General features: G+C 43.5%; 1 protein-coding gene across 4 annotated transcripts in view; it reads right to left on the bottom strand.

The window, feature by feature from the left end:
* Nucleotides 1-340: 340 nt before the first annotated feature.
* LAMP3 (lysosome associated membrane protein 3) overlaps nt 341-23,223 on the bottom strand; it is a 32,215-nt gene continuing 9,332 nt past the window's right edge. The window contains exons 1-6 of one of the 4 annotated variants that reach the window (XM_089780742.1): nt 21,995-22,987; nt 20,303-21,135; nt 19,266-19,388; nt 15,450-15,507; nt 12,930-13,094; nt 341-1,762 (exon numbers count right to left, since the gene is read on the bottom strand). In XM_089780742.1, the coding sequence (XP_089636868.1) occupies nt 1,626-1,762; nt 12,930-13,094; nt 15,450-15,507; nt 19,266-19,388; nt 20,303-21,097 (1,278 nt within the window). In that variant the 5' untranslated portion in view covers nt 21,098-21,135; nt 21,995-22,987 and the 3' untranslated portion in view covers nt 341-1,625. Of the gene's footprint in view, nt 1,763-4,219; nt 6,959-12,929; nt 13,095-15,449; nt 15,508-19,265; nt 19,389-20,302; nt 21,136-21,876; nt 22,988-23,223 lie in introns of those variants that run through there. The other 3 variants (XM_089780741.1, XM_089780739.1, XM_089780740.1) reach the window with 3 other exon arrangements.

Below are 23,223 nucleotides of genomic sequence, written 5' to 3'. Positions count from 1 at the left end.
CTTATCGGATATGCCGGAGTATCAGGAGGTACTCCAGCAGGGGGGCTGTGACGGGTCGGGCGGGGATCAGCGCGGCGTGGGGCAAACCAGGTGCTGGTGAAGGGCAGTGCTGTGGGACCAACCCAGCAGTACCCCAGATGCTCTGCCCCATGGCTTCCCCAAGTCCGCCGCTGCAGAAACTGACCTGTGGTGGACTTGGGGAAGGGCGGGCAGAGCAGCTGGGGTGCTACCGGGTTGGTCCCGCAGCACCGCCCCTCACCTGAGCCGCACTGCGGGACCAACCCGGCAGCACCCCAGCTGCTCTGCCCCAGGGCTTCCCCAAGTCTGCCACGGGTCAGTTTCAGCAGCGGCGAACTTGGGGAAGCTGTGGGGCAGAGCAGCTGGGGTGCTGCCGGGCGCCGAGCAGGGGAGTGAGGGGCGGCGCTGCGGGACCAACCCGGCAGCACTCCAGCTGCTCTGCTCCGCACCGCTTCCCCAGGTCCGCAGCTGGTCAGTTTCAGTAGCAGCAGCAGCGGACTTGAGAAAGTGGCGCGGAGCAGCTCCAATTGTCCAGTTGGCCAGAGCACTTCCGGGTTCCAGGTGGTGCCGGACTATTGAGAGTGCTGGACTACTGGATGCCGGACAATTGGAGTTTTACTGTATTAATATGACAGCATGTCCAGTATAGAGAATGGAAAAGGATTGCATTTAACTTAGAAAAAAATAAAGATCCCCCATATACGTCAGGAAAAAAACCCAAGATAAATATGAATTCAAACATTATTTGCCACTAACAGTTTGACTTACATTCTATTTCATATTTTGGACTAGACTTGTATTTATTTCACATCATGCATAAATATGGAACAGGGCGCTGCACAATTAAACACAGTTAAATGATTGGTAATTAAGAACAGTTAAAGCAAGAGTAAATAGATCTCTCCTCAGCTGGGTATCAAGTGTTAAAAGACTGAATAGTAACTGAGCTTCCCAGACAACAAACATAACAAGAAAATGCTAAGGTTCCTACTGATACATGACTAAAAACTGGATAGATGAGGAAACACATTATCTGAGATTCTAACAAATGGCTAAACAGAAGATCAGTTAAATATGTTGGACTGCGGCTATTCAAAGCCTTAACAGTGATAAAACAAACATATTTTATATGTGAAAAACTTTAGAAGGACCCAGTCAGAAAAGTTTACAGCCTGATCTTGTGAGGTGCTTTGCTCCTTCAACATGCCTCAGAATTATGCCCTTACAATGCCAGTGATATGCTCAGACAATAGTTATATTGTATGTTTTTGTAAATTCGTTTTTCAAAGATATGCTCTTCCTTATATTAACCCATTTCCTACAGATGATACATAAAGTATGTTGTAAAAAAAACCCTGAATTTTAAAGAGACCATTAAAAATCCTCTCGTGAAACACAAATGAATTGTATTAAAAACTGTTCCTCTTCATCTTAGTTGCAAGTAGCTCAATAAAATAATCATGTACTTAATTTTATAACTAGACACACATACTCTGGCACGTTACATTGTTCTGATGGTATTATAAGGAAAATTATGGCAGGCTTGAAATTCCAAAAATCTTTTCATCTAATGTTTCTTGTCACTTATATGAAGTTATTTTGATCCACTAGATTCTCTGGTATGCAGATGATTTACGCTTAAGGTGGACTTGATAGAGGATGAGTGCCAAGATGCCGGCAATAACGACCACGAATATAGCGACTGCAGGAAAAATGATGTTGAAGTCAGCTGAGCACTCCTCCACTAGAAGGGGAAAAAATACGATGGGTAAAGTTGAATGATGCCAACACTGACTGTCTCTTTCAGCCTTGATCTTCAAATACAGGAGTATTAGAATCATTTGATCAGCTGTTTGAAAGGACCATGCCCTTTCTGCTTCTTACACTACTTTACAACAGTACCCAAGTACCTCTTCCTTTGCTGCTTTTATAAGCAAACTGAGAGACCATTTCTGGTAATGCATTTACTTTTGTAGATAGATTTTTAAGGCCAGAATGAATCCTTATGATCATCCAGTCAACCAGGGATATGGAAACCTCCCCTCTCCCAGGAGGTTATGAGCAGGTTTCAGGGGGTCCACCTAGCAGGGTCAGGATTTGACTTTCTGGGGTCCAGGGCAAAAAGTTGAAGTCCTATGAGGCTGAAGTTGGGGACAACATTCCCTGCCATCCTGGGCTAAATTTCAACAGCCCTCTGCAACATGGGGGCCCGTGCAGTTGCCTTGCTTGCTACCCCCTAACAGTAGTTTTGGCTTTTATATGCAGAAAAACAGTTGTAGCACGAGGGCACCATGGAGTTGTAATTGGATGGGGGGGGAGGGGACTTCAGAAAAGAATAAGGTTAGGAAGCCCTTCCTGACCTCCGGAATGACACCGGCCAGCACCATATCACAGCATCCCTGAGGAGGGAATTTTTCTCCCCTCCTGTGTAAGGGTATGTCTACACTACCCCGCTAGTTCGAACTAGCGGGGTAATGTATGCATACCGCACTTGCTAATGAAGCCCGGGATTTGAATTTCCCGGGCTTCATTAGCATAAGCGGGGAGCCGCCATTTTTAAATCCCCGCTGCTTCGAACCCCGTGTAGCGCGGCTACACGGGGCTCGAACTAGGTAGTTCGGACTAGGGTCCTATTCTGAACTACCGTTACTCCTCGTGAAACGAGGTGTACCGGTAGTTCGGAATAGGCACCCTAGTCCGAACTACCTAGTTCGAGCCCCGTGTAGCCGCGCTACACGGGGTTCGAAGCAGCGGGGATTTAAAAATGGCGGCTCCCCGCTTATGCTAATGAAGCCCGGGAAATTCAAATCCCGGGCTTCATTAGCAAGTGCGGTATGCATACATTACCCCGCTAGTTCGAACTAGCGGGGTAGTGTAGACATACCCTAAGTGAGTAAGCAACTAATGGTTTAACTAACCCGTAGTAAAATATCAAAACTATTTTTAAATTTAAGATTAAATAAATAAAACGGGCCAGAAATCGATTTGAGTTACCTTGGTGAAAATCTAGAGTGACGCGATATAAAATTTTGGCCCAATGTTATTTATGTATTATTGTATGTTTTTCAAACTAAGGTCTGGTCTACACTAAATGTGGGAGATCAGCTTGCGGTACGCAACTCCAGCTACACAGAATACAAAGCTGGAGTCAGCTTACCTTAAGCTGAGCTTGGCACCGTCTCCACTGCGGGAGGCCAACGGGAGCAAACACTCCTATCAGCTTCCCTTACCCAGCTACGAAGAGTACAGACGCCATCTGGAGCTGCCCTCAACGTTTGATTTAGAGGTCTATGCTAGACCCGCTACATCAAACACCAGAACGTCGATCTCTAGCATGTTGAGTGAAGACGTGCCCTAAACAAAGTCATGGGGAATTCCTTATACTGCACATTTTTCTAGGCTCCCTTCCTGCAGTTTTTATCAAGGAAAAACTCTCTTTCTCTCCATAAAACTGAGCTCATTACCATTATTGATAGGGAGGATTTTCATTGTTCTCTTATTTTATACTATTTTCTCATTTTAAAATATTTTCATAGTTAATGTCTCCTTGCTTTGTGTTTTGTCACAGTGGGTCAGGGTTGAGGTTTTTTTTTGGGGGGGGGGATATGTTTGTCTTTTTAACTTTGTAAATCTTCTGTACAATGAAGAATTAAATCAACCAAGACACACACACCCCTTTAAAGTAATCTCAAAATCAGTTCTTGTATATCTCTCTCAATCACCTGATTAGAGGAAAATAGAAACCAAAGCATTACATACTGTGTGCTTTAAAGTTAATCTAAATTATCTCCTTGTGTTGATCCAGCACCTCAGTTTACAGGCACGAAATTCATCCTTGTGCTGTGGGCCTATGCACCATTTAAATCCCACAGGTTCCTTCACAATACAGTAATTCCTCATTTAACACGTGCCTGCTTAACACGTTTTCGCGATAGCATGATTTTTTTGGGGGGAGGGGGGAGACTTTTTTGAATTACATGACCGTCCCCGGAATAACACGATTTCCCCAGCCGGCCCACTGCCGGCAGCTGCGCGGAGCTTCCCCCACCTCCCTGCAAAGCAGTGGGGGGTTCACCGCTCACAGCACCGTTCCCCGGTGACCCCCCCCCCTTGCCGGACGCAGTGCGGGTCCTGGCAGACCCGTCACGGGGCACACTCCCAACCCAATCCCCCTCCCCTCTCCTCCCCTTCCCTTCCCCAGAGCCAAACACCTCCCCTCCCTGCTGTAACCCAGTCTCCTTTCTCCCCCAACCTTATGTCCTGGTCCCAACAGACACCACCGCTTGAAACGCAACCCCCACCTTTTCCATTATTTTCAATGGGAAAATTGACCCCGCATAACATGTTTTCACTTAACACAATCATTTTCTGAAACATATCTATAGTGTTAAATGAGGAAGTACTGTATAACTTAAATGAGTTTTCATTTGTCCACAGGCAAGGTTGCTAACTCTCCAGGAGTGGCCTGGAGTACTCCCGGAAGCGTCATCAATCCTCTGCTGACTAGTGAAAGCAATTTGGGAGATTTTAATAGGATATTTTAAGAAAATGACATTACATCATGTTGGAGGGGGAAAAAATCTCCCAGCATAGTTGGTCAGCATTGGCAATCCTACTTATAAACCTTTGTGAGCCCTCTGCAGTTGACACCATTTAATATCAACTGTTCATTGATGGTGTGTTTTTAATACCCTAGATGCTTTCTATACTTAGAATAGGAGAAAGCACAATATCATCATCATCATCTCTGCAAGCAAAGGTTGAGTTTTGTAGCAATCACTGTAACTATTCTGTCTAGGAAGAGAATTTACCTATAGGTTCCAGCAGACAACATCTTACATATGGGTCTCACTGGCTCCCTGAACCCGCCCTGAACTCACCCTGCCTCAACCTGCACAGTGAAGTCCCATGACCACGTTTTCTGCCCTCTTATATTAGATCTCTCTATGCTGTGTTGCAACACCTGGGGTTAATACGGACATGCTTTTTATAGTCACAGATGGCTCATTCTATGGAGAAGACATTTTGAATGAAATCCGCTGTCTTAGGTATATTTCTTTTTCCTTATTACACTTTTTTTTAAAAATTGAAATAAAGCTACCAAGAAAAATAGAAAATTATCCAACATTTAAAATCTGCCTCTGAGGTGGGCACCAAAGCAGCCTGATCTGTCTGTGAAAGTGCTATAGCACTATTACGTATGTCACCTTCCGATCACGGGACCTACCACTCCGTGTCGCCAATGGAATTAGTAGAAAAAAGAGCAGAGACTAGTATAACCCTAGCTCTCTTAGGCTGAATGTACACATCGTTGTGGAGGGAAGTTGTCCAGCCATGATGATACTCATCCCAGGGCACAAGGCTTCCTATAATAATCCTTGCCTGAGCACTGGTTCTACAGAATCTCATGTGAATATAGATTTAGTCCTGTGAGAATATAGAATTAGATCTTAGTCTTTGCATGCCTAATAGGTGACCGTCTGCTTAGACTCTAATTGATCCATAGCCCTAGATTCATCCATTGATCACTTGTTCCATCCTCTAAGTACTCATCACTCTTTTTCAGGCACACAGTAGATCTTAAGAGTTACCTCTTGACCATATTAATATGTGCACAAGTGCATGCTAGCTTTAAATGCATGGCCTTATCCCATTTAAAAATGACTTTGACTACAGGTTTGACAACTGGAACCCCAAGATTTCCAAGGCCTCTAAACTTGCTATGCACATTTTGAAGAATGTGAGCAATTCAGATGTGTTCATATCCTCTATTTGGCTTTCTTCTGGAAATTAGCCAGAGAATAAGCACAATGACAAACAATCCCACAAAGCACAATGACAAACAATAGGGATTGTTCTCCTGTTTCTGTCAAGAAAACATTCTTCCTCTGCAATTAAAGTTAAAATACAGAGTATGCATTAAGCCAATACAGCACACTTCTAGTACATATGCCGATGTAGGTACTTTATAGAACATAGCTACTGAGGACAACCCGGAATTCTATGTCAATGCTGAACTCAATGGCTACGTCTAGAGTGAATCCCTTTTTCGGAAAATGGATGCAAATTAGACGTATCGCAATTGCTAATGAAGCGGGGATTTAAATCTCTCCCGCTTCATTAGCATAAAAATGGCTGCCGCTTTTTTTCGGCACGGACCTTTGCCGGAAAAAAGCGCCAGTCTAGACGCGGATCTTTCGGAAAATAAAGCCTTTTCAGAAAGATCCCTTATCCCTCTTAAAATAAGCTTCGGTAAAGCTCCGTGCAGAAAAAAAGCGGCAGCCATTTTTATGCTAATGAAGCGGGGGAGATTTAAATCCACGCTTCATTATCAATTGCGATACGTCTAATTTGCATCCCTTTTCCGAAAAAGGGATGCAATCTAGACGTAGCCAAAAGGTTTTTCTTTATGAAGGGATCACACCTCATTAAAATGTACTTGCTTACATGGAAATAGTTATAGTTATATTCCTCATGGAGAATTTTCCTGCTTTCTTACATGCACACATGCACACACAAATCATGTTGACACTCATTTAGGGCTTGAACCTGTGGAGCGTTGCATGCATACAGTGAAAGGGACAAAAAGGTATCTTTTAAGAAGTGGAAATCCAATCCTAGTGAGATAAATAGAAAGGAACATAAACACTGTCAAATCAAGTGTAAACATGTAATAAGAAAAGCAAAAAAAGATTTTGAGGAACAGCTAGCCAAAAACTCAAAAAGAAATAACAAGATGTTTTTTAAGTACATTAGAAGCAGGAAGCCTGCTAAAAAGCCTGTGGGTCCCCTAGATGATTGAGCTATAAAAGGAGCAATCAAGGATGATAAAGCCATTGCGGAGAAACTAAATGATTTCTTTGCTTCAGTCTTCACGGCTGAGGACGTTGGGGAGATTCCCGAATCTGCACTGTCCTTTGTGGGTGATGAATCTGAGGAACTGTCCCGGATTGAAGTGTCATTAGAGGAGGTTTTGGAACAAATAGAAAAACTTAATGTTAACAAATCTCCGGGACCGGATGGCATTCATCCAAGGGTTCTAAAAGAACTTAAATGGGAAATTGCTGAGCTATTATCTGTGGTTTGTAACCTATCCTTTAAATCGGCTTCCGTACCTAATGACTGGAAGGTAGCCAACGTGACACCAATATTTAAAAAGGGCTCTAGAGGCGATCCTGGCAATTACAGACCGGTAAGTCTAACTTCAGTACCGGGCAAATTAGTCGAAACAATAGTAAAGAATAAAATTGTGAAGCATGTAGAAGAACATAATTTGTTGGACAAAAGTCAACATGGTTTCTGTAAAGGAAAATCCTGTCTTACTAATCTATTAGAGTTCTTTGAAGGGGTTAACAAACATGCGGACAAGGGGGATCCAGTAGATATAGTATACTTGGATTTTCAGAAAGCCTTTGACAAGGTCCCTCACCAAAGGCTCTTGTGTAAATTACATGGCCATGGGATAAGAGGGAAGGTCCTTTCTTGGATTGAGAACTGGTTAAAAGACAGGAAACAAAGGGTAGGAATAAATGGTACATTTTCAGATTGGAGAGGGGTAACTAGTGGTGTACCCCAAGGGTCAGTCCTGGGACCAATCCTTTTCAACTTATTCATAAATGATCTGGAAAAAGGGGTAAGCAGTGAGGTGGTAAAGTTTGCAGATGATACCAAACTGTTTAGGATAGTCAAGACAGAAGCAGACTGTGAGGGACTCCAAAAAGATCTCACCAAACTGAGTGATTGGGCAACAAAATGGCAAATGAAATGTAATGTGGATAAGTGTAAAGTAATGCACATTGGGAAAAATAACCCCAACTATACGTACAGTATGATGGGGGCTAATTTGGCTACAACAAATCAGGAAGAGATCTTGGAGTTATCGTAGACAGTTCTCTGAAAACTTCCACTCAGAGTGCAGCGGCGGTCAAAAAGGCAAATAGGATGCTAGGAATTATTAGGAAAGGGATAGAAAATAAGACCCAGAATATCTTACTGCCCCTGTATAAAACTATGGTACGCCCACATCTTGAATACTGTGTACAGATGTGGTCTCCTCACCTCAAAAAAGATATTTTGGCCTTGGAAAGGGTTCAGAAAAGGGCAACTAAAATGATTAGGGGTTTGGAACGGGTCCCATATGAGGAAAGGCTAAAGAGACTGGGACTTTTCAGTTTAGAAAAGAGGAGACTGAAGGGGGATATGATAGAGGTCTATAAAATCATGAGTGGTGTGGAGAGGGCTGATAAAGAAAAGTTATTTATTAGTTCCCATAATAGAAGAACTAGAGGACACCAAATGAAATTAATGGGTAGCAGGTTTAAAACTAATAAAAGGAAGTTCTTCTTCACACAGCGTGTTGTCAACCTGTGGAACTCCTTGCCAGAGGAGGCTGTGAAGGCTAGGACTATAATAGAGTTTAAAGAGAAGCTGGATAAATTCATGGAGGTTAGGTCCATAAAAGGCTATTAGCCAGGGGATAAAATGCTGTCCTTGGCCTCTGTTTGTCAGAGGCTGGAGAGGGATGGCAGGAGACAAATCGCTTGATCATTGTCTTCGGTCCACCCTCTCTGGGGCACCTGGTGCTGGCCACTGTCGGTAGACAGGATACTGGGCTAGATGGACCCTTGGTCTGACCCAGTACGGCCGTTCTTATGTTCTTATGAAAGATTAAAAATAATGAGCAAGACTAGTATCCAACATGAAGAACCTCTGCTGTGCAGCTTTCAATTACTCCTGCCTCATAACGGGAATATGGACACAGAAGTGAATCCACAGCCAAGCACTTTGTTAGCATGGTAAGGATCACACCTAACTTCATATCTCTTTAAGCCTACTAGTCTTTCAGTCTCACCATCCCATATTTAACTCTGAGCACTTGAGAGTGAGGAGATTGTGGGGTGAAAGTCTTAGACTTGGGACAGAGGATGATATCTAAGGCTGATTCTTACTTGGCATCATAAATAGCATCTACTGTGTGATTGGGGCTAGAGCACAACTGCCCCAGTCATACAAGGAGTTGCAGAATCAAGCTCTAAGATCAGTTTTCTCAACCAGTGGTACGAGTACCCTTAGGGATACTCGAGAGAAGTCTGGGGAGGTACGTCAACACAACTGAAATGTGGAGAAAACTGAATTTTTGTTTTAAGTTTTACAGAGCTTTATTATTTTTGTACTTTTTGCACCCAAAAATGTCATTGCCGGCCCGGCTACAATTAAGTTGTTTAAACAAATGTGTTGCAATGGTAGAAAAAAAATGTGTGTGTCTGAAAAACTGTAGGTACTGGGGGTAAATTATATAGCTGGAATCAACATATAAATCATGTTTCCACACTGTCCACACAGCGGACACAAGAAGCAGGAGTATTGGCGCTGAAAGGGGTGCCCTCTGAGTTCAATTTAGCGGGTCTTCACTAGATCCGATAAATTGAACCCTAGAAAAGGGACTGCAGCAGCGTTGATCTTCCATGTAGCGTAGACATGACCTGAAAACTTTGCCTGACTAAGGACTTTGGAATTAGGCTCAATGGGAGGTTGGTCTGAGCAAGACCAGAATAAGGACTGCGAGATCCAGGACATTTATTTTAATAAGACATAAGGATCTGGCACATGTAAACTTGTGCTACAGTGAGGATAACATTAGATATGAAAGGATAGTTTGTGCTTCACCATAGTCCAGCAGTGCTGAAGCACAGACTATGTTCACTTTACAATCCTAGCAGCAGCAGGAAACTGATCATAGAGCTACCTGATCTTAATACACAAGCTTCACTCAGTGCTACAGAGCCTCTTGTAGGATGCTTTGAGTAGGGTAATTTCCTCTGATCAATTAAATCCTTTCCATATGATCAAACTCTAGCAAACGGATAAAGTCTCTCCATGTCTGTGACATACAACACTAAATCATAACGTATTAGTAAAACTGTATGATTCCTTTTCCTGATGTTAATCTTACCTTCAATTCTTTTTAACCTCCTGGTAATAGTGTCTTGTATTGCTACAGACTGTGGTGAGGTTTAGTCTTCTCTCAGCAGAGAGAATCTTTACACCAGCAGCACTTAATCTGGAGCCTATTCTGGAGTATAACATGTCATCTATAACTCCAAAACTACTACCCTGCCTATTCTGATCCCGATCCAGTTCTTACCCGATCCGGTCGGTGGACTTATTCTGAGGTTTCATTTGATACAAGTGCTGCTTTTTTTTTTTTTTTAAGTAAGCCTTTGGTGAATTCAGAACAGTATTAAAGCTGCAGAGCTTCTGTGATCTGCATTCAAACTTTCCAAAAGTCTACAGATGACTGGATCAGGATATAGGTTTGGGCCCAACTGTGGGTGGTGAACACTGAGAACTATTTGCAGTATATGGAAGTGTGATTCAAAAGTAACTTTGAGGGGTTTCCAAACAGACTACAACAGGCCAAACTCCTTGATGTGGCTTATACAAAATCATAAGTATCTTGAAACTCACTGTCACTGCTTCTGATGTTTTCTTTCTTTTTTCTTCCTTCCTTCCTTCTTTTTTTTTTTTTTTTTTTAATAAGCAAATCTGGTGCAATGGAAGTGAAACCACTGTCTCAGAGACATGACATAAGAAGGCCGTTTGTGTGGCTTACTTTATAGAACCAGCTTTCAGTGGGGATTTTTTGTTCATCATCTGCATACAGAACAAACAGTATGTAACTTTCTTATAAAGGTTCCGTGACCACTGAGGGAAATTCTTTTAAATAAAGTTCACTGCCTTCTACCCTTTTGACTGAGATCCAATATAACATCATTTTGATTAGCAGGCTATATCTTAAGGGAGACAGACTCTGTGAGCTAATAGGCCTTCTCTATCTGTTACCACCGGAGATGGGGCCATACTGAAATGCCAGGTCTGAATAAACCCATTATTTTGGGAAGTTCAGATCTGAATTTGGAGACCAACTATGATCCTATGAGCCCACATCAGCATTTGTTAGAATATGTATGTATATTAAAACAAATGGCAACTAAAATCTATGTTGAATTTGCTAGATTTAAGAACTTTTAAAAATATGTGGGGGGGGGGGGAATGCAAAAAAAAATTATGTCATAGACAGCTAATTTTTTCCATCCGTGTGTGGAATAAATTTTGTTATGTGCACCAAGGCATGTGCGGACGTACATCACCAGAGAAACACATGCTGCCAGTTGTGGGTGCTGAGGGCGCTCTGCTAATCAGATGGGCCACATCTGAATCTCTCCTGGGCAGCTGCCCAAGCACTAGGTTTACAGGGGACACTAGTGGGAACTGCAGGAGGTTTATGGAGAACCAAGTATTGCAAATGTAGTGAAATTCCAATCACTTCATTGGACAAGGCATGTTGTTAGGATGATGGAAGACACACTGACTAAATGCGTCTGGAAAGACATCCAAAAATAAGCCCTTGACAGAAGGGGAGGTAAACACATTGTGAGCGTGACCAAAGCTCTCCATGGTCTATAGAGCCAGGAAGCAGTAATACAGAGAAACACACTGTGATACTTTTACCTTCCATGCATAATGAGAAGTACTAGTTTGCCTGGAGGAGGAAGTGCTTAAATGCTGAACTAACAAAGGAAGAGCAACAATTTAGTTTTAACACTCAAAGGAGAGAATTAGAGAGGCAAGGGAGATCAAGGAAATTATTTTAAAAAACTTAGTAGACAGTCCCAGGGCAAAGGAAGAGCTGTGCTCTTTTTCTTTTAATGTGTGTAAATGGCAGGAGAAATGAAAAATCCACTTGACTACTTAGGTTCTGGTATGGTGCCAGCACTATAGAATATGAGCACTTTAAAGGCAAAAGACAATATTGATCAACCTCTTTCTTCTGAGTGGGTGGAACTAAGCTACTTGACTGGCTTGTGTTTGCCTGTCTGTAAGCAAGAGGAATTTGTTTGAGGAAAGCCAACATGAAGAGATAAGCTTGATAACTTGAACAGAGGCAGGCTGGTGGCCATTCTTACTGGACCTTTCGTAATAGTGAGTTCCACTGCCTCTAGGCCAAGAACCCTACAAGTTCCATCTCCCGCATGCCACGTGTTCCCTACTGGAGGGCAGTTTCATTATTGCAGGGAAGCGTAGCTGTTGTGGGAGATCTTGGTTCTAAAGGGGCAGATGCTCTCACAGGTCGCTAGTCTCAGGGGTAGTTTTGACAGCAGAGACCTTGAACTGGACTAGACTGCATACAATGGGTAAGAGGACAGGAAGCCAATGCAATGGTTGTAAATACACTTCCAGTAGCACTGAAAAAGCAAGAAGAGGGGGGTGGATAGAACAGTCCTGGAGAGACAGGTAGAGTCAAAGAGTGTGAGTTTTTAAGGATGAGAGGAAGGCGCATGTTTTTAGACCTAAGGGAAAGGAGCTAAAAGTGATGGAGAAGTTTTCTGCTTCATGCCCTGGCCTGAACTATGAGTGGGAGGAATCCAGAACATCAGCAGCTGACAGATGGAAGTACTCGGGAAGCAGTTTGCCTTAGAGAAGCCATTACTTTACCTCGATTTGGCACATATTTAAGAGACCCACCCCATTTCCAGTTTGCCCACCCGCAGTGAGAAAAGCCTCCTTGCCACATGAAGAGCATTGCAATGCTGTCCAGCTGCAAATCCTTAGCTCCAGGAGCCATAAACCAAGCCTGGATGAGCTAACTCTCTAACGCAGTGGCCCCCAACGTGGTGCCCACGGGGCATTTATGTGTGCCCGCCAAGTGACCAGGGCCAGCCCAAGCCATTCTTGCGCCCCAGGCGCGTGGCGCATGCGTGGTGCCGGCCCCGGGCGCATGTTGCATGCGCGGACTGCCCCCAGGCATGCGGCACATAAGCGGCCCCGCCCCCGGACGTGCAGCGCATGTGTGGCCCCGCCCCCGGGTGCCCAGCAGCCCCAAAAGGTTGGGGACCACTGCTCTAACGTACCTTTCCCAAACTGGTTCCCATCAATGGCAAAGGCTTGGAGTTGGGTGTTAACGGTGAGCAGCTGGAAGTTGTCTGCCAGGTTCACCATCTGTTGGCTGAGACACTTAAAGGAATGTCCCATCCTGGCTGTAAACAGCTGCTTGCTTGTAACATTGTGCCAGGTACCTGGAGGCCACAGAGAGAAAGAGACACAAATGGGAATAGACAATAGCTCTATTGAAATGAAAACATTTCCCAGCTTGAGTAGTAGCTGGCTCTGAAGAGCCTTTGTTCCACAAGGCTTTGGGAGGGCAGGCAGTAGCCACTTCCGTGGGCCCGTATTGGAACTGTCGTTGTGTCACGACTGTTGTATCAGCCCCAAAGATTTTTTGTAATGGCTGCTTTAATGGGCACACCTTGGGAAGATCAGAGTTTGGAATGGGCTTGGAAAAGCACGCCACAATTCACATGCTTCTTCAACCCTTTCATGAACTTCTTGAGTCTGTAAGGCGGGGCTGAAAAATTCACAAGAACTGGCCTGTCTGGCAGATCTCCAGGCCTGCCACTTCTAGTCATATAGGGCAATCGATTCTGGCGTTTCTGGTGCTGGCTTCTGGATAAAACATTTCCCAGCACTGCAGAACCTTATGAAAAGGTTTGGCCCCAGTTTAATTCAAGGAGAGAGTGATATGGCAGGCATGACTGATTCTCACGCTTTACCACATGATTGGCCTATCTGTAGTTCTCATGTGCTGAATGGATCTTTTTTTGCCTGACCCTAGGAAACTCTATGAAAACTGGCACTGAGGGCAGCCCCAACTAGCCATGTCCTTTGGGCCTGCTCCTTCTTTCCTTTTCGCCATCATTAATCAGATGTAGCTCCATTAAAGGCAATGGAATTCTTGGAAGTCAGAAAATAATCGGGCCCACACACTCAGATCCTGAATGGCATTTGGAATGTAATTCCCATTTAAATAAACACCAAAATACCTATCAAGATGTAGATAAATCTATGTATTAAGTATATTATTTCGTATGACTTGGCATTGTGCCTATCCATATAACCTTGTAACTTTGTATTAGAACCCGAATCCGTATAACCTTGTATCTTTGTATTAGAACCCTATATAGAAAACTTTTAGAAAACTGGGTATATAGTTAGTGGTAAAAATGTCTTTTTGCTAGGAGTAGAATAAGATCTTCCCCCCACTTTCTTCCCCCCACTCTGTAATTAATTGCTCTGTTGAATGAATAAGGGTACGTCTAGACTACATGCCTCTGTCGCCAGAGGCATGTAGATTAGGCTACCCGACATAGTAAAATGAAGCGGCGATTTAAATAATCGCCGCTTCATTTAAATTTACATGGCTGCCGCGCTGAGCCGACAAACAGCTGATCAGCTGTTTGTCAGCTCAGCGCGATAGTCTGGACGCGCGGGTGTCGACATCAAAGGTATTTGTCGACCACCCAGGTAAACCATGTAAATGAGCCATGTAAATTTTTACTATGTCAGGTAGCCTAATCTACATGCCTCTGGCGACAGAGGCATGTAGTCTAGACGTACCCTTACCCATTCATTCAACAGAGCAATTGGTTAGTGTTGGCTACTGTCAGAAGACAGGATCCTGGGCTAGATGGACCTTTGGTCTGACCCAGTGTGGCTGCTCTTATGTTCTTATGTTATGTTGAAATGAGTTGGAGATGCAAGGAGAAAATAAACTTGTGATCAGTTAAGTGCAATTTAGGGCATGTTTACATTGGCAAGTTTTGTTGCCAAAAACCTTTTAGGTGACACAGCTTGCCAGTGTATAAATAAAAAAGATGCAACTAGTCACATCTTAGTCACATCAGATGCAAATCTTTGATTTTTAAACTTTAAGGCTACGTCTAGACTGGCATGATTTTCCGCAAACGCTTTTAACGGAAAAGATTTCCGTTAAAAGCATTTGCGGAAAAGAGCGTCTAGATTGGTACAGACGCTTTTCCGCAAAAGCACTTTTTGCGGAAAAACGTCCGTGCCAATCTAGACGCGCTTTTCCGCAAAAAAGCCCCGATTGCCATTTTCGTGATCGGGGCTTTTTTGCGGAAAACAAATCTGAGCTGTCTACACTGGCCCTTTTGTGCAAAAGCTTTGTGCAAAAGGACTTTTGCCCGAACGGGAGCAGCATAGTATTTCCGCAAGAAGCACTGATTTCTTACATGAGATCGTCAGTGTTCTTGCGGAAATTCAAGTGGCCAGTGTAGACAGCTGGCAAGCTTTTCCGCAAAAGCAGCTGCTTTTGCGGAAAAACTTGCCAGTCTAGACACAGCCTAAAAGTTTAGGTGGGGGCTAATTTGAAAGAGTGACTGAAAGACAGTAACCCAGCAGAAAAATCACAACTTTTAAGCTGAGGCAGCCTAAGTACACCTTTAGATATGTAAAGCCCAGCTATGTAGAAAACTGAAAATAACTGATAAGAAAAAATAATCATGACAAAACTGAACCAAGAATGGTTTGGAAATGAAATTAGCACAGTAACTGTAAAATACACAAACACTTACCTGCTGAGGGTACCGTGAGGCTGGCCTCCACTTTACTGATATAATATATGGTAACTTTCTGCAAAATAACAAATTCATATCTTTAGCAGCCATTCTGCCTTAATGTTTGTGAAATATAATAATGTGGGGCAGTGAAAACAAACCCAGCAAAATGAACTGATAAAGGATACGTGAATGAATAGTTATTGTCTCACTAAGCAATGCAGGTGATTTGTGGAAGAAAGCTAACTTCCATTACCCTGTGGAGGAGTGGAGTGTTGAGATGATTTATTAATCTTCCAGATGCTTTACAAAAGCAATACGTCAAAGGGCCACGTTATCGTTTGGCATCATTTCAGTTCTCTTGATGTCAGCAGAGCTGTGCTGATTTTTAGCAATTGAGAGTCTGGAGTTTATGATTCAAATTTGACCCAACCTATGAGGGTCATTAAAAATAAATGGAAGGGGCGGGGCCTCAGGCAGAAGGGGCGGGGTGAGGGCAACAATCCAGGAGTGGTGGCCTGCAGTGCTCTGGTGGTGATTTAAAGGGCCCGGGGCTCCTGGTGTGCCGTTGCCGCACTAGTGATGGTGACCAGAGCCCTGGGCCCTTTAGAATTGCTGGGCCCCAGGACAATTGTCCTCTTTGCCCCCCATCCCCATCGGTGGGCCTGGCTATAGCTCTCTGTATGGAAGGACTGGGGTATGTCTAGACTGCATCCCTCTGTCGGCAGAGGGATGCAGATTAGGCAGGTCGACATTGCAAATGAGGCAGGGATTTAAATATCCGTGCCTAATTTGCATAAAATGGCTGCCGTGTATTGCCGACTCAGCACTTTGTTGGCAAAAAGTGGCAGTCTAGAGGGGGATCTGTTGAGAAAGAAAGCCTTTTTTGACAGATCCTGTAAACCTCCCTCTAGACTGCCACTTTTTGCCGACAAAGTGCTGAATTGGCAAAACGTGGTGGCCATTTTTATGCAAATTAGGTGCAGGATATTTAAATCCCTGCCTCATTTGCAATGTCGACCTGCCTAATCTGCATCCCTCTGCCGACAGAGGGATGCATTCTAGACACCCTTGGATAATTGCCAGCTGGCAGCTATCGTCCTCTTATACTTCTCCTTTTCTCTAAGGCCGTGTCCAGACTCAGGGTTTTTTTCGGGAAAAGTAGCCTTTTCCCGAAAAAACTTCCCCTGCGTCCAGACTCAAGCCGCGTTCTTTCGAAATTATTTCGAAAGAACGCGGCTTTTCTTTCGATGGCGGTAAACCTCGTTTCACGAGGAAGAACGCCTTCTTTCGAAAGTTCCTCTTTCGAAAGAAGGCGTTCTACAATGTAAAGAGGCCGTCTTCGAAAGAGAGCATCCAGACTCGCTGGGTGCTCTCTTTCGAAAAAGCGGATTTCCTCTATCGAAAGATCCGCCTGCAGTCTAGACGCGATCTTTCGAAAGAGGCTCTTTCGAAAGATGCTTTCGAAAGAGCCTCTTTCGAAAGAAGCCTGCAGTCTAGACATAGCCTAAGTCAGGAAAGTTTTAGGGCTCACAGGTTTCAACAACACTAATAGAAAATGTGTGTTCCATTGTCAGAAAAAGAGGCAAGAAGATTTTATAATTCTACTCTGGACTTTCTATAGCACTGAAGATTTCAAGCTCTTTACAGATGTCATTCACACCTCCTAAGACTTTTGTGAGGGAAATAGTAGAATGCCTATTTTACAGATAGCTAAACCAAGGCACAAGCAGGCTAAGGATGTGCACAAGATCACACAGCAGAGTCCCTCTCTAACCACTTTGCTCCACTGAGAATGAATTGTCAGTGCGGTTCCTGACAGACAAGTGTCCCTATCACAAAAAAGTTGCCATCTCCATTAGCAACCTTGCATCCTGTTCAGACAGATGAATAATTCTACTCTGAGGAATAAAACATCTGTTTTACCGAGCATAGAGTGGGTTCATTACAGGGTTTCCTGTTTTCAAGTCCTGCATGTGGGCTCATAGAAGCCGCTACTCATTTATCAGCCATCATATTTCAGCACTGCAGGCAAGTGACTGAGGGTCAGATTCAATATTCCCTCTAATCTTTTCTATCCATGTGCGGATTTTTTCCATCTATGTGCAGAATACATTTTTATGTGCACTGAGGCACATGTGAATATGCACCATCAGTAGAAACAAAAACCTAGCTGCGGGCGCTCTGTTAATCAGATGGGTGGCTTCTGAATCTCTCCTGAGCAGCCACAAAAGTGCACAGCTCACAAGGAACAAGATTCTGTTCCCAGTTACACTGGTGCAAATCAGGAGGGACTCCACTGGAACTAAGGGAGCTACACACATGTAAAACCTGTTTTGCCTGTGACCAGACTCAGTCCTTCAGAATCTGAAAGTTGACTATACCAGACTGAAACAGTAGCAAACCGAGCTCTTAACAGCTCACATTTCAAAGCTCACTCTCCTGAAGCTTATGTTGAGGTGAAGGATAGATTGTGCAATGCTGTGTCATTCATTTCTTTGTTCTGGGGGATGAGTGCAGGCACAGCACCTAAAGTTTCATATCAGTCTGCTTGCTGCTGCTGCTCCAGCTGCTGCTTAAATGTACTTGACTCACAGGATTTGATCTAAGGACCATTCCAGTGTAGGAATGCTGTTCTCTAAGTGCAAGGAGCACACATCCAAAACAAACACACAAAATATTAAATGGTTCTTTGTTTTCCAACATTTCCTTCGCATATTTTCCTTTGCTTTATTTTTGTTCCTCTTTCCTCTACAGTTTTAGAAATCTGTCTCCAGTAACTAAGACAAATGGTTATTGACCAGAATCTCATGTTCCACATGAACCAAACATTAACAACTTTGGGCCAGGCACTCAGGTGATATAAACCGTCATTGCTCGCTCCAGTATTTCCAGCCACTGATAGAACTGACCCATTGAAAAGAAAAGGTTCAGCTGGGAAGCTCAGACCCAAACCCAAATGTTTCCAAAATTCAGGTGTATTCAGATTTGGGTCCGTCTTGTGTGTTTGTGAGATTATATCACAAAGGTGGTGGTCTTTTGATTTTATTCCAGTCTCTTTTCAATTTTAAAGGCCCACTGCCTTGTCCGTTCCATTCATAGTATAAACTTTTCTGTGTCACACTGCTAGAGTCACAGCATAATTCCAGTTAGCTGCCATAGAATTTATTCCCTCAACACACCAAAATATTAGGCGTTGGGTGTCCCATATAAACCAGAAACTTTTGTCTCTTTAATTTAGGGCCTATTGCCAGGTTTCCGACACGCACAAAGATTCAGAATAACATAGTTACTGTATTCTATACAGATGTTTTGATTAGAGGTGGCCCAGAATTAAACTTGGAGCCAAACACTTCTGAAGTTTTTTGGTGGTGGAAATCTGAATTGGAATTTGTGAATCTTTTGTCACCTGATAATGGATCAAGTAAAAAATTCAGATATAAAAGCCACATATTTTGAGCTATGTGAAATCTGCATTCAGGTTTGGAGTAATAACAATGAGGCATCCTGTGGCACCTTAAAGACTCACACATTTATTAGAGCGTAAGCTTTCATGGGTAAAACCTACTTTGCCAGATGCAGGTTTTGAGTCAGACCCTGTTCTGATATCAATACTTTGCCCTTCTCTAGTGCCTGCAATCAGGGGATCTCAGAACACTTGACTGACATTAAGTTATTGAGCACCTGTGAAGTCCTTACAGATGCAGAAAGGGAGGAACAGGGAGATGAAATGACTTGCCATGGTCAGTGAGTGTGCTGGGAATAGAACCAAAGAATTCTGAATCCCAGCACTGACCTCTGCCTTACTGCAAAAAACAAGAGGGCAACACTTACCTTTACAAAGGTAAAGCTTATAAAACCGCCGTTAAAAGTTATGTTCAGATTTGATTGCAGGTTTCCACAGCTTCCAGATGTTTGTGTGGTACTGGGATTAATATTGAAATAACCCTTCTCCTTCTGGGGAGGAAAAAAATACAGCATAGGTCAATTAGAGAGAAAACAAAAACAACAATAAAAAAGAAATTCTCAGATACTTATGAGCTTTCTGAAATTGAATCTATGGGTCTGGATCAATAGACTACCTTGCTAGAGGCCTTAAACTACGTTATCCAGTCTGATCTCATGCTTAGCACTGCAGTTTATGCAGTTTGTCTCTAACATAATTTCTGCAGACCTGGACTCTAGTCTGGTTTGGGCTCTTCAAAGCTGAGAATAGAGTTCAATCTAAACATCTCTGAGGCTTTCTCCATCATAAAACAATGCATCTGGTGAGAAGATTCTCCAACGCAGAAAAGTTCTGCAGTTTAGAAACAAGGCCCTTTAGTGGTGTAAGGTATATGCTTAGCTTTAAACCATAGTGAGTATTGTGTATTTTCATCCACACTTAACAGTCATCACATTTAATCAACATTTAGAATCAAAATGGGAACATGAGATTTACAATGGCAAGGATTACGGAAACAAAGCAAGAAACCAATTGCTTTGGAAAGGATATAAATTCCAATGCTTTAAAGTATAATCCAGATGTCTAACTAATGGAAGTTAGGGCAACTTTTTCTCTATGGGCAGATTATTCTGTAATCAACTAGTTTGGGGTTTCTCGCACCTCCTTTTGAAGCATATGGCCTGGACCACTGATCTGTTCCTGGCAGTTCTTATGATCCTAAAATAGCAAAGAGCCCCAATCAAAGACTGTAACTAACAATTCTGGGAAGCAGGCACACTACTTACACTGATGTCTAATTTTGCGGCATATGGCAATTGATGGGAATTGCCTTGAAGGAGGCAGGATAAAGTCAAACTAATGAAGAAAGATTGGTGTAAGCCTCAGATTATGTAGCTCCCTAATGCTAATGAATATTGCATCTCACCATTTTAGAATTTTGAACAATCAGCTTCAATCCCATTGATGCTTTAATGCAGGTCACATTTCCACTGGAAACATTGTAGGTTCCAGTAGCAGGTGATGAATCTGGTGCGAGGGTGGGCCCCATGGTGGCTGTCGTGGAAGGTGTGGTTGTCGGAGTCCCTGGATGAACGGTTGTTGTGTTGGTTCTTCTGCCTGTAGTTTTTGCTGTTATATGAGTTGTATGGTTAGTTGGCTGCGTGGTGGTCTTTACAGTGGTCTTCTTGGTTGTTAGTATTGTTGTTTCTGCAAGGGTTGTAGTTCGATTGGTTGGTGATGTGGGCTTTGAAGTTGTCTTCATGGAGGCAGTTGTATTCGCCACACTTGAATGGGTTGTATGGTTGGTTGGCAGTGTGGTTTTCTCAGTTTTCTGGATGGTTGTCTTTTTACCTGTTTGAGCTGTAGTTGTTGTTGTTTCATTGGTCGGCAGTGGAGTCTTTGCAGTTGTTTTCTTACCTGCTGCTGTAGTTGTTAATATTACATGGGTTGTCTGGTTGGTCAGCTGTGTGGTCTTTACTCTTGCTTGGGTTGTCATGTTAGGGTCCAATGCTGTTGTTACCGCATGATGGTTTGTTGTTTGGGTGGCAGTGAATACAGATGTTCTTTGGTGTAATGGGGTGGTTAGAATCTTACTTGTCCTGCTGGAGAAAAGTGCGGTGACTGCGTGGCTGGAAGAAGTTATCTGATATGGGGAAACTGACTGGGCAGTAGTAGTTCTTTGTAGGAATGAAGTTGACTGTGGGGTTGGTTTGAGCTCCATCTCATCATTCGTCAAATCAGCATAGCAGGATAAAAATGCTGCAAAGGAGTAAATAGGTCGTTAACTGGTAACCTTAGTTCCATATAACCAGTTGCAATCTACAGTATCCCTTTGGTTTTGTAATAAACAAAGAGTCTGATATATATTGATTCCTCCTATTGCCCTGTTTATAATGCAAGAAACAGGTAGCATCCTGTAGAACAACTCCCATTAAAGTGGGCTGGAGAGTAGGGACCAAGGACACAGGGATTCAGCATGTGGGGGTCCTTGGTCCCCACCCCCTTTTACAACAATACTTTAGTCTGCTATATTGTTGCTAATGGGAGAGTTATGCAGCTTGGCACATTGGGAAGTTTCATTCTGAAGCATGAAATGGGGAACACAGTAAGATCATTAAAATGGTCACAAGACTAACTTGCAGCACTATGGGTTTGCTGAGTGATGAGGATCTGGGATTTTTATCCTCCATGCAGCCTTTTTCTATTAGGAAGTGATAGATTTAGCTGAATCAGTAACATGGGGGAAAGAAAAGAAAATAAAGGTATTTTTCAGGGGGATTCGGTTTGGAAACCCTTTTGAACAAGGAGGAGGGATGGAATCTGGAGAAGGTGCAGATTTTCACAGGTGCTCAACCATCCCATAACATTTTGACAGCTGGGGTTATTATTTGTGTAGCCCGATTAGTGTGGGGAGGGTGAGGGAAGGCCATTTGCTCCACTGTACCAGCTGCTCCCTTTGGACCCAGTGAGGACTGGAAGAAGCTTGGTTGTTGCTCTTACTGACTGATCGGGGGAAGGATCCTGGGGGTGTGAGATTTCCGTGGTCCTCCCTTTTCAGGCGCTCTCCATCTGGGAGGGGGATGGGGAGGCCACTGAGGCGGGTGCCTCAGGCAGGTACCTCTTGTCTTACTCTACAGGATTGTGTTGGGCTGGAAGGCTCTCAGCTGTTGTGTGGGGATGGCCACTTTATCCTTGGGCAGCTACACTGTATCCTATGGAGACCGAGCCCCAAGGAGACACATGCTTTGTGTGGCTTTGTACGCAGTGGCAAAGCGACGTGAATTCTAATTCTAGTATGTTCATGACAATTCATCTATCTGATGACACAGTGCCTGCACTGGATGAGGTAAACCACATGGTGTGATAGGCATAAATAGGATCCAACCGGACACTCTTGTTGTCACTTATCAACCCACACTGTTAAGTACCCCTGAGAGAACGTGCTTCAATACAGAAATAACCCCCCCTCTGACCTCACTCCTGTAGTTGTCACCTACCACCTCACACTGGATATGAGATATTGACTGACTACAACCCACATAAGATGAGGACTCCATCCTGAGAGAAATCTTTCCTGAATCCCTCTCTTAAGGCCCTCACACAATCCCCCAAACTTTTCAAGCTGCAAGCTCGCCACAGACCAGGACACCTCAACACAAAGCAGCACCAGACCTTGCCAGAACAACAGATGCAAAACCAGCAAACATCTCTGCTGCTACAATGATCAATACCTCGCTCCCCCCAGCAACCTTGCTAGTGCCATGGATCCTACACACGCCTCTCACACTGTGCGGCGTACTTCATCCAGTGTGCTCAATGCCCCACTAAGAACTTTGTGGGTGAAACCAGACAATTGTCACACACTCAAATGAGCTCACGCAGGAAAACGGTAAAGGACAAAAACACCGTATCTCCCATAGGTGTACACTTTCCACAGAGCGCTCACTGTATATCTGGCCTATCAATCCTCATTCTCAAAGGAAACCCGCACAATGCTTTCCAAAGCTGAGCCTGACTGCTTAAATTCATATCGCTGCTAGATACTAAACATCATGGATTGACTAGAGACACTGGATTTATGGCTTATTACAACAGTCTATAACCCTGTAACAAGCACCCCTCCCTCCACCCACACACTTCAGCTTTCTTCCCCTCCACCCTTACTCTGCTCCCTATGACTGGTGGGGTATTAATGGGCCTTGAATAGTTCCTGGAAATCTGTGTTAACTATTATGCTAAACAATCTGTATTTAGCAGTACTGTAAGCAGCATAACCATGTATGCTAAACCTTGTATTTAGCAGCTTCAGGGGGTAGCTGAGTTAGTCTGTTACAGAAAAAAAACAAC

Source organism: Pelodiscus sinensis, chromosome 10 (genome assembly GCF_052426305.1).
Source record: "Pelodiscus sinensis isolate ZL-2025 chromosome 10, ASM5242630v1, whole genome shotgun sequence".
Classification (NCBI taxonomy): domain Eukaryota; kingdom Metazoa; phylum Chordata; order Testudines; family Trionychidae; genus Pelodiscus; species Pelodiscus sinensis.
Note: the sequence above shows the minus strand (reverse complement) of the source record. Positions and strands in the feature narration are given on the sequence as shown.